The sequence below is a fragment of the Acinonyx jubatus genome, chromosome B3 (assembly GCF_027475565.1).
Source record: "Acinonyx jubatus isolate Ajub_Pintada_27869175 chromosome B3, VMU_Ajub_asm_v1.0, whole genome shotgun sequence".
Classification (NCBI taxonomy): domain Eukaryota; kingdom Metazoa; phylum Chordata; class Mammalia; order Carnivora; family Felidae; genus Acinonyx; species Acinonyx jubatus.
In genome coordinates, this window is record NC_069386.1 from 57,772,883 (window position 1) to 57,784,995 (window position 12,113).

The 12,113-nt window shown below is 39.3% G+C and overlaps 1 protein-coding gene across 2 annotated transcripts in view; it reads left to right on the plus strand.

Moving 5' to 3' along the window:
* SPG11 (SPG11 vesicle trafficking associated, spatacsin) overlaps nucleotides 1-12,113 on the plus strand; it is an 86,095-nt gene that overhangs the window by 36,627 nt on the left and 37,355 nt on the right. For both annotated transcript variants that reach the window (XM_015064823.3, XM_053224076.1), the window contains 5 exons: nucleotides 205-418; nucleotides 5,572-5,775; nucleotides 7,077-7,183; nucleotides 8,639-8,784; nucleotides 10,679-10,840. In XM_015064823.3, the coding sequence (XP_014920309.1) occupies nucleotides 205-418; nucleotides 5,572-5,775; nucleotides 7,077-7,183; nucleotides 8,639-8,784; nucleotides 10,679-10,840 (833 nt within the window). The remainder of the gene's footprint in view (nucleotides 1-204; nucleotides 419-5,571; nucleotides 5,776-7,076; nucleotides 7,184-8,638; nucleotides 8,785-10,678; nucleotides 10,841-12,113) is intronic.

Consider the following 12,113-nt stretch of genomic DNA (forward strand, 5'->3'; position numbering starts at 1 on the left):
ACTTGATCCCATGAACCATGAGATCATGCCCTGAGCCGAAATCAGAAGTCGGGCACTTAACTGACTGAGCCACCCATGTGCCTCCAAAGTTTTTATTTATATTAAGAAAAGGGAAGAAGAATCTATTAAGTTAATTATTGTTGAGTTTTGTGTCAATAATCATAATTCATTGCTGTTTTAAAATGTATTTTATTCTTAATGCAGAGTACAAATCATATTCTCCCGAAGCCCTCTGGAGATACCTCACAGCTCGCCATGATTGGTCAAGCATTATCTTGTGGACTGGAGAATTTCAGACCCAGAACAGTTGTGCTTCACTTCAGCAGAACAGATGGCCCCTTCTGACTGTTGAGGTTATTGATCAGAATACTTGCTGCAACAACTACATGAGGAATGAAATTTTAGATAAGCTGGCCAGGTATTGTAACTGGAGATGAATACAAGGAAGGGCAATAAAAAACTAATGGTGTAAATTTTGTTCTGAAATGCCATAAATCCAATGCAATGTTGTTTCATAGTATTTTAAAATTATAAAGTGTTACCATATATTGAGGTTTTAAAATCACATGCATTTTGGAGTGCCTGGGTGGCTCAGTTGAGTGTCTAACTCTTGATTTTGGCTCAGGTCATGATCTATCTAATGGTTTGTGAGATATTGAGCCCCATGTCAGGCTTCACGCTGTCAGTGCAGAGCCTGTTTGGAATTCTCTCTCTCTCCCTCTCTTTCTCTTCCTCTCCCCTGCTCATGCTCGCTTGCTTGCTCTCTCTCTCTCAAAATAAATAATTTTTAAAAAAATATTTAAGATCACATGCATTTAACACCATGTGTTAGTGAATAGGTTCTCACACTGTAGCTGACATGGTCAGCTGTCATTGGAGCTACAAGGACCAAGTGGCACGAGCTGAGAAGAGGATGCCTTAGTGTCATGTAATGTCTCCCACTCTTCTCATTACTGTCACTGCACCTGTGTGCTGCCTGTGGATTCTAACTAAAGAGGACTGTTCAGTTAAGAAATTAGTGAGGGGGAAGGGTGCACCCGATTTTGGCTCAGGTCATGATCTCACAGTTGGTGAATTCCAGCCCTGCATCGGCCTCTGTGTGGACAGCTCAGAGCCTGAAGCCTGCTTTAGGTTCTGTGTCTCCCTCTTTCTCTGCCTCTACCTCGTTTGCGTTCTGTCTCTCTCTGTCTCTCTCAAAAATAAACAAACATTAAGAAAATAATTTTTAAAAATTAAAAAAAAAATCAGTGAGGGGATGCCTGGGTGGCTTAGTTAAGTGTCCAACTCTTCATTTCAATTGAGGTTATGATCTTGTGGTTCGTGAGTTCAAGCCCTGCATCAGTCTCTGTGCTGATGGTGCAGAGCCTGTTTGGGATTCTCTCTCTCTCTCTCTCTCTGCCCTGCACTCTCTCTGTCTCTCTCTCTCAAAATAAATAAACTTAAAAAAAGAAAAAAATTAGTGAAGGGTAAGTAGCTCTTGAAGTGATGTGAAGACTTGAAATTTTTAATTAATTGCTAAAAACAATTCTGTTAGATTGAACCATGTGAACTTGCCATTTGTGTGGGTCAAAAATGGTTGAATATCAGCAATTTCACAGGCTAAACCTAATCTATCTTCCTAAGGCTATAAAAATAATATAATGAGACAATAACATGTGTATTAATTTTTAAGTTTCTGAAGCTTATTCCCCATGTATTTATTTTATTTTATATTTATACTTTTAGGGAAGTGTAGCTGTATTGTCCTAATCAATTTGAAGATGTGGAGAGTGAAATCTAGAGAAGTTAGGAGCTTTGCCCAAGCCAGTTACTTACAGACTTCAATTCTTTTACCTCTGACTTTCTATTTGCTGTTCCTTCTATTGCACTAAATCCTTTCCTTATTTACTAAAAGTAAAATTGCATATAACTTGCATGGTTGTCAAATATTTGGCTTAATATTTATTTAAAAAGCTAGTATGTGTGTGATTCAACAGGAATATGACATTAGTGAATTAGGTCTACAGTAAGAGATTAAAAGGAAAAACTCCTACCACCCTGTTAGATACAGAAGAGCATTTGATAAAATTCAGCATCTATTTATCATAAAAGCTACATATTAGCAAACTAAGAGTGGATGCAAATTTCCTTAATGTGAAAGGGGTATCTAAAGAAATCTTGTAGCTAACGTTATGCTTGATGGTGAAACACCACAAACGTTCTATTTAGATTTGGAGCAAGACAAGCCTGTTGTCGATTCTTCCCAAGTTGATCTTTAGATATAATGCAATCTCAATAAAAATCCCAGCAGGTTTTCTTGTGGATTTTAACAAGCTGATTATAAATATTTATATGAAAATGCAGAGGGTCAAGAATAGCCCTGAAAAAGAACTTGTCCTCCCAGGTATAAAAGTTTATTCTAAAGCCCTAGCAACCAAGACAGTGAGAGTATTGGTTCAAGGATAGACAAATAGACCAGAGAACAGAATAATGAGCATAGAAACAAACTTCTACATGCATGCTCACTTTATATATGACAGAGGTGGCACTGAATAGCGGGCAAAGAACATTTTTTTTGACAAATGGGAGCTGGGGTAACAAGATAGCTGTGGGGGGGGGGTTGGATTTAAACTGGACTTTTATTTTTTTTTATTTTTATTTTTTTTTAATTTTTTTTCAACGTTTATTTATTTTTTTGGGGACAGAGAGAGACAGAGCATGAACGGGGGAGGGGCAGAGAGAGAGGGAGACACAGAATCAGAAACAGGCTCCAGGCTCTGAGCCATCCGCCCAGAGCGTGACGCGGGGCTCGAACTCACGGACCGCGAGATCGTGACCTGGCTGAAGTCGGATGCTTAACCGACTGTGCCACCCAGGCGCCCCTGGACTTTTATTTTTAATTGGACTTTCTGCCTTCTCTCATGCATACAGTCAATTCCAAGTAGATTTCAAAACCCAAATGATAAATGTAAAACTATAAAACTTTTAGAAGATATGGAAGAATATTTTCATGACCTTGGGAGTAGGGTATGCTTTCTAAACGGCCTAAGGGGTCAAGGAGAATGGTTACTGAGACCTAGAGAGCTGCCTGGCAAGAGTTGTGTCCCTTAGTGGAGAGTGTCAGGCAACCTGCAGTCACCCAGCACAGAAAGAGCCAAGGTATCCTCATCTTCTCTTCTTTCTGACTCTTCTCTTCTTATGGGGGTCTTCCATAGGCAAAACAAAATGGAAGCCTGAGGGTACTAGAGTCTTCTGTGCAGGTGAGCCTCCAGGGATAGGAGAAGAGTAGAGCTTGGATCTGGAGGGGAAGATAACAGCATACATAGGCATTTCACAAAAGAGGAAACACAGATGGCCAATAAACATACAAAAAGATGGTCTTCCTCATTTGTAGTCATGGAAATATAAAATTATTTTACCAAAAATCTAGGAGTGCTGCACTGACCATCAAAGGTAGAGAGTAGATAAATAAAATGTAGTTACAGTCCTACAGTGGAGTACTATATAACAATGAAAACAAACTGAGGGTATTACGCTAAGTGAAATTAGTCAGAGAAAGACAAAAATCATATGACGTCACTCATATGAGGACTTTAAGAGACCAAACCGATGAACATAAGGGAAGGGAAACAAAAATAATATAAAAACAGGGAGGGGGATAAAACAGAAGAGACTCTTAAATATGGAGAATAAACAGAGGGTTACTGGAAGGGGTGTGGGAGGGGGGATGGGCTAAACGGTAAGGGGCACTAAGGAATCCACTCCCGAAATCATTGTTGCACTATATGCTAACTAATTTGGATGTAAATTTTAAAAAATAAAATAAAAAAAAAATAATGAAAACAAACTGTACTCACAGGTATTAACATGGGTAAATCACACAATGTTCAATAAAAGAAATGAGACTAAGAATAATATATCCAGATAGTACCATTTATGCATAAAGTTTAAAATAGGCAAATCCAAGAGTGCCCGGATGGCTCAGTCAGTTAAGCGTCCAACTTCAGCTCAGGTCTCTTGGTCTGTGAGTTCAAGCCCCGCATCGGGCTCTGTGCTGACAGCTGGGAGCCTGGAGCCTGCTTCAGATTCTATGTCTCCCTCTCTCTCTGCCCCTTGCCTGCTTGCACTCTGTCTCTCTCTCTCTCTCAAAAATAGATAAACTTCAAAAAAAATTTTTTTTAAAGTTGGGAATAGGCAGGGGGGCACCTGGATGACTCAGTCAGTTGAGCATCCAACTTCAGCTCAGGTCATGATCTCATGGTTCATGAGTTTGAGCCAGCATCAGGCTCTGGGTGGACAGCTCAGAGCCTAGAGCCTACTTCCAGATTCTCTCTCTCCCTCTTTCTCTGCCCTCCCCTACCTGCACTCTGTCTCTGTCTCTGTCTCTCTCTCAAAAATAAACATTACAAAAATTTTTTTAAAAATAATTATTACAAAGTTAAGATAGTGGTTACCTCTGGGGGTAGCAAAGGACATGCATGGGGGAAGAATACACCAAGGTATAATATTCTATTATTTGGGTGATGGTTACATAGTGTTTCTGTACATGCCACATTATATATTTCCTATTGCCCTCTGTATAGTATATAAATTTAACAGTAAATTTGTAAAAAGTAATATTTAAATGCAAATTTCTATTCTTGTTTAGTTGTTGGTCTATTTAAATTATTCTGCTTTAGCTTCTAAATGGTTTTGTTTGGGAATTTTGGAAATTCCCAGTGCTTAAAACATCTAATTTCAAGAGCTAACCACTGTTGCCATAGTGGATTGTGCAATTCTAGTTAAAATCATAAGAAAATGGAGATAGTGGGGCGCCCGGGTGGCTCAGTCGGTTAAGCGGCCGACTTCGGCTCAGGTCATGATCTCGCGGTCCGTGAGTTCGAGCCCCGCATCAGGCTCTGTGCTGACAGCTCAGAGCCTGGAGCCTGTTTCAGGTTCTGTGTCTCCCTCTCTCTGACCCTCCCCTGTTCATGCTCTGTCTCTCTCTGTCTCAAAAATAAATAAACGTTAAAAAAAAATTAAAAAAAAAAGAAAATGGAGATAGCTTAGATTAGGTTTTTGAAATAATGAAGATAACTCTAGACTGTGATTTAAATACTAAGATGGTGCACCAGTCTTCATCAGAAACTAGCAAAATATATATGTGTCAGAACAGATTTATAGAGTGAGACTGTAGCAGGATTCTCAGACAGATAGTCGTGACGCTGAGGCTTTTCTTTCCAGGAAGTAACTTTATTCCTGCCAGCATTGCTCAGTTGGGTTCGTACCTGGAGAACTGAGCCCTGAACGCCACGTGGTGTAGTTTTCTGTATACTTCTTTGTCTCCTATATATGGTAACACACAAACATGTACTCTGGTTAAGTGGTCTCCTGTTACAAGGTTGTGAGGGATGTTGTCACATACACATATAGCCAGGTTGCTTTGAGGTTTGTTTTTTCTTACATTAGGGAGGGGACCCTACCACAAGACTTGGCAGTCTTAATTTGTAAATCCTTATTTTTAAGTAGCTGAGACTTCCACAATGGAAGTGGTTTGGTCTGCCCTGAGTCTAGCAACTTGGTAACTTGCCACCTCTGAAACCTGCCCAACAGGAGTGGGATTTTTCTTCAGTCTGAACTAGAAGACTTTGAACTCTTCCTCCTAAGACTGAACCGCATTGGAGGTGTGATGCAAGATACTCTCCCCGTTCAAAACTACAGGTCCAAAGAAGGTTGGGATTTCCATTCTCACTTCATTCTCTATTGTTTGGAACACAGTCTGCAGTATCTTCTCTATGTCTATCTTGACCGTTACAAGTGAGTATTGAGAATTGATTTGTCCTTGCGCAGCACAAATCAATTTCCTCTTTCCATACTACTTCTGAATGTAACTTTTAGGAAAATATTAAACACTCCCTTGAGGAATACTGATCTTTTTGAAATAGTGCCCCTTCACTCCAATACTTGGTACCTTAGTTCAGTGCTGCATTCAGCAAACTGCTTATCATATGTTTTTTGGTGATGTTAATCCTGTAACATGTCTGTTAACCTATAAGATAACTACAAAGAATAAAATGAAAGAAATGCCTTAAAAGTTTAAAAGAGAGGAAGATTCTGAAAGTTAACTTGGAGTTACTTGATACCTTCATTACCAGGCAAACGAATGCTAAACAATTCTGTAAGATTAACAGAAGGTTATGAGTTCAAAACCACTGCAAGGTATGTTAGGTATACTCCTAAATTGATACTTAGATAGATAGATATACATCTATGTGTACTGCCCAAGATCACTCTGGCTGCTCTGAATTGCTGTTGGGTCAGTGCTAACAAGACTATGTCTCTAATATAGGAGTACTTACAGTGTTCCTGGCACTAGACTAAGTACTTTACGTGCATTATCTCATCTAATTTTCACAAAAGGCCTATCGGGTGGTTATTCCAATCTCCATTACACAGATGAGGAAACTGAAGCATTGAGAGAGGCCAAGTGCCTTACTTACAGCACATGGCTCTCATAAATGGCACAGCCAGATTTAATTCTACTTAGATTTGATTTCAGAGTCCACCCTTAGGTGCTAATGAGAACCTTTTTATTTTATTTTGTGTATTAAAGACTAAGAATTCAAATAGATGGTATTTTTCTGGTTCGTATCATTGAAGCTTATTTAGACACAGAAATGTTTTCCCCAAAGCTGCTGGTAAGAGAAGATTTAGAAGTCATATATTCAAAGGATCTATCCTGAGACTTAATTCCTTGGTCCTAGCTTCTCTGTAGTTGTGGAAGTTTTTAAAAGCCTCTGAAGTTTGAAAATGCTGACAAGTTTTTGTTGTTTAAAATAATAAAATATGACAGGACAAAGTATCTGTTAATCTTACAGAGTTGGTAAAATTTCATCATGGAAGTAAACACATTATAAATAAAATCATCTGTCTCTAAATGTTTCTCTATTTCTAGACGATAAATAATAAGTAAAACACAACACAAGATTGGAGTATATTATATTTACTTTTAATTCTGAAATTCCTTTTTAAATGCTAGTTATCATCTGGGGCAAACATGATTGTAACCGTCTTATTTTGTGTGCTAACCAGAGTTTGTTCCTTTGTTTTATATACAGACTTAATCCTTCAAATTGTCCCTTTTTGGAAAAAAGTGAATTATATGAAGCTCACCCTTGGTTTGAATTTTTAGTTCAGTGTCGACAAGTTTCCAGTAATTTAACAGGTATGGGTGTACTGTATTAAATACAAAAATGTCGGGGTGCCTGGGTGGGTCAGTCGGTCAAGCATCCAACTTTGGTTCAGGTCATGATCTCGTGCTTCATGAGTTCAAGCCCCTCTTTGGGCTCTGGGCTGACAGCTCAGAGCCTGGACCCTGCTTTGGATTCTATGTCCCCTTCTCTCTTTGCCCTTTCCTTGCTCATGCTGTCTCTTAACAAAAAAAAAAAAAAAAAAAAAAAGTCTGGCTAAATGGTCTGTTAAATGGCACATAATTTGTGTTCTCTAAATAAATCATTTGTCTATAGACAAACATCTGACTATAACCTAGGTTCAAGCTTTGTTTAAAAAGCAGAAGACCAAAAATGTTGCCCTCTTGCCAGCCAAGAAAAGCCAGACAGCATGTGTGCTAGTGTTCCCTTCCCCCTCAACCTCAGGCTTGTTCTTTCTGGATATGTCTCATCTTACCAGTTTATCACAGGGTGAATTCCTGCTCTCTGGTAATGACACCCTTTTTCTATGAAGAAGTGGTCTGTCTTCCAGGTGTCTGCCCTGAATTTTTTAGTAAGTAACTCCAGATGGAATTAAAAAAAAAAACAAACCACAGTATGTCTGGATTGTTCTGTCTTATGTAGTGGAGCTGTGAAGGAGAGCTTTGCTCTGGTTATAATCAGAAAAGCCCTGTAACCCCCGCCCCCCTTGAGGGTTTAGCTGGTATTATTCCAGAGACTCCACTTGGGAAAGGGGACAGGCAAAGCCACTAACACAGGCAAGGAATGTCAACAGCCAATCTTTCACTTTTATGTAATTCTGGGTTTTTTTTGCAATATAAAGAATTTTTTCATAATGTGGGTTGGGGTTTTTGTTTTGTTTTGTTTTTGATGTTGATAATATGTTTATTGTAAAGAAAAATTGGACGCCACAGACAACTATCAAAAGGTAAAACTCTGCAGGTAGATAGCCTAGGTAGATAATCATCCACAGGCAACTCTTGATCTGTCTTCATGTATTTTGTTCTGGTTATTTTCTCTATCCTTTTTTTTCTTTTTAGCCTGCATTCATCCAACAAATGTTTATTAAGCTCCCACATCGTGACAGTCTGTCTGTGAGAGTCAGTATTTCAGGCATTGATTTGTATGAGCTCTTTGCTGAAGACATTAATTTTAGGTTATCATTTGTTGTTAATTTGTTGTTAAAATTCCACACCCCGCCTGCCCCCCCCCCCCCAGTTCATTACTTCCTTTTAGTTTGCTTTTGTTTATCTCACTTGTTTGAACAGTTGTTTGTCTCAGTTGTTTAAATAGAAGTTTATTTTTATTTGGACAAATCTCTCGTTTTCCCTTTTGATGTTTTCTTATTGCTTTTAAACTTAGAAAGTCCTTCATACTGTGGATAGGGAAAATTTCCTTCTCAGAATTATATAACTCTCTTAAGGAAAAAAACCTACTCTTTTGTTTTCCAGATCCCAAATTGATCTTCCAGGCTAGCCTTGCAAATGCTCAGATACTGATTCCCAGCAACCAGGCCAGTGTAAGCAGTATGCTGTTGGAAGGACATACTCTCCTGGCCCTTGCTACTACAATGTATGCCCCTGGGGGTGTCAGCCAGGTACGGATAACACTTTTACCTGTTATTGCAAAATAGGACTGATTTTAAATTTAGCAGAAATATCTATGGATTTTCTAGACCTCCTGTGATATTCAAGTATAACTACTTATAAGTATCTCATATTAAAGAGCATAAAACAAAGGATGAAGTTTTATATTTTATATTATATCCTCTTAAGTTGAAAGGGAACTAATATGTGGTGTAGAGATTCTTTCTTTCTTTCTTTCTTTCTTTCTTTCTTTCTTTCTTTCTTTCTTTCTTTCTTTCTTTCTTTCTTTCTTTCTCTCTCTCTCTCTCTCTCTCTCTCTCTCTCTCTCTCTCTCTCTCTATGGATTTCAGAAGCCTTGTATTAGTCAGGGTTCTCCAGAGAAACAGAATCAATTGTGTGTGTGTGTGTATATCTGGTATTTATTTATTTTTTTAAGTTTATTTTTTTGAGAGAGAGCACAGGCAAGGGAGGAGCAGAGAGAAGGAGAGACAGAAGCAGGCTCCGCACCACCAGTGCAGAGCCCTAGGAGGGGCTCCAACTCATGAACTGTGAGATCATGACCTGAGCCGAGATCAAGAGTCAGACTCTAAACTGACTGAGCCACCTAGGTGCCCCTACCTTTCTTTTTTAAACTCCAGGTTTGTTTTAAGGATAGCGCGTCAGTTTCTGATTGCTCCTGGGAGTAACTGTATTTTAGATGTGTGGCTTAGGAATTACTGTCTACTGTTTGTACTCTTAGGCAAAAAGGAAATCATAATTTTTAGCTATCCATATAAACTCTTAAGGGACCCAGTGGAAATTTGCCCATCTCTGCTTCTTTGTAAGCATAGTATGCCTGGTTAGAGGGAACTGAATTAAGGATGCTGTTTAACATCTAATCCTTAAAAGCTTCTTACTGATGCTAATTTAATATAATACTACATTCTCCAGATTATTGCAATGTATTTTAATTCATATGGTTATCTATTCCTCTGTTTATAATCACCTGTCAAAAAATAGTCATAGAATAACTTGAGCACTGAGGGAGAAAAACCTAGGTAGGAGTCATCTAGTCAAGTGGTTTTCTTTTTCCTTTAAAAATATTTACTATTGGGGCACCTGGGTGGCTCAGTCGGTTAAGCGTCTGACTTCGGCTCAGGTCACGATCTCGTGGTATGTGAGTTTGAGCCCCGCGTCGGGCTCTGTGCTGACTGCTCAGAGCCTGGAGCCTGTTTCAGATTCTGTGTCTCCCTCTCTCTCTGACCCTCCCCCATTCATGCTCTGTCTCTCTCTGTCTCAAAAATAAATAAACGTTAAAAAAAATTTTTTTTTTTTTTAAATAAAAATATTTACTATTTACTCTTTAAATATTTTAAGGGGTGCCAGGGTGGCTCAGCTGGTTGAGCATCTGACTCTTGATGTCATTTCAGGTCATGATCCCAGGGTCATAGGATTGAGCCTCATGTCAGGCTCCATGCTGAGTGCGGAGCCTGCTTAAGATGGTCTCTCTCTCTCGCTCCCTTTTCCTCTGCTCCTCTCCCCTGCTCACACATGTGCACACATGTGCATATTTATTTTATTAAATAAATAAAATTTTAAAAAATAAAAAATACTCTAAACATATTACTAGCAGAGCCTTTTTTCAAACAGTTTTTTCACATATAGTTTGAAAACCACTGATCTAGTTGAACTTCCTAATCTTATAGGTGAGGAAACTGAGGCCTGATGTTGAATATCTGGCCCAGGGTCACCAGCTAGCTTTTCCTAGAACCAGAATGAGAACTCTTGGCTTCTAACTCCTTGACCATTGGTTTTTTCATTTCCATGTATTTTTTCAAGCTAACCTTGTTTCATTCTTGTGAAAAAAGAACTTAAATTTGGGAAAGAGAAAACCCTTACTCTGTACCATGTGATCTTTTTATTTAGGTTGTTCAGAATGATGAAAATGAGACCTGTTTGAAGAAAGTAGATCCCCAGTTACTGAAGATGGCATTAACTCCTTATCCCAAGCTAAAAACTGCTCTATTCCCACAGTATACTGCCTCTAATGTCCTGCCACCTGATATTACACTTTACCACCTTATGCAGGTACAGTATTTAGGTGGATAGTATTGAGGGGTATCAGTCAAGGTTCAGCCAGGAAAACAGAAACCTACTCTGGGTCTTTCAATGTTTATTACTTCTTTTTGAGAGAAACAGAGTGCAAGCAGGGGAGGGGCAGAGAGACAGGGAGACACAGAATAAAGCAGGCTCCAGGCTCTGAGCTGTCAGCACAGATCCCGTGTGGGGGCCCAAACTCCTCAACCGCAAAATCGTGACCTGAGCCGAAGTCAGACACTTAACGGACTGAGCCACCCAGCTGCCCCTACCCTGGGTCTTTCAAATAGGAAATTACATGGTAACAGCAGAAAGGAGAATCCAAACATGCCCTGGTGAGACAACCCAAAAACTGATGAAGAAGGAAGCCGTCAACACTCCTAAGGCTGCAAGAACAGTGCAAGAAAGTGGTGTTATCAGAACCCAGAAGCTGGAGCTGTCTCTGGGAGCTAATCTGACAACCTGGCTGTCTAATGAGAGCTGGAAACAGAAGGTGGAGCTGGAACCTTGGAGGAGATACCCCAGAAAACAAAGAAGGAAAAAAATACCTGGTTTCTCCCCTCTTCCCACCTTTAGTATCCATGTTGTTCTCTGGGCTAACCCTACTGGTAGCCAAAGGGCAAATGAGCTTGGGCAATGCAGTTCTCTGTAGGGGAAGGGTGGAAATGGATCTGAGAGCAGATAGTTGGCCAGCATACTTGTCTGCTGCTTTCATCAAAAGCATTCTACACAGATAACTTGGGTCTCTCTCTTCTCAGTGAATCGAGTTATTTGTTTATTTAAATCAGTGCTTCTTAACCATTCTCAGGACAAAACCTCTTTAAGAATGTGAGTCCTGTACCCAGAAAAACTGCACATATATGTATAAGTTTGCATATATTTTCGAGGAATTCATATACCCTGAAACCTATTCAGGGATCTTCTGTTACGAACACATTCTTTTGTTCATTTCTCATTTCCGAGGGCTTTTGCTTTTTTTCTTGAGGTGTGCATATTTCCCATTAGGGTCTTTAATTCAACATAAACGATATAATCTATAAAGGTACAAAATTTCTCCAGTGTGAACAGTCCTTAATTTATAGAGTAGTCCTGCTCAGAATGCTCACTCCCCATGTGGGTGCCACTCCATGAACTGCTTGTTGCTGGGATGTGATGAGATTAGGATCTTGAACTATTATATAAATCTATGTTACTAAGTACACGGTTCAGTTCAGCAGGCTTTTGTTGTGTTTTTTTGTTTTGTTGTTGTTTGGTCTGTGTAGCA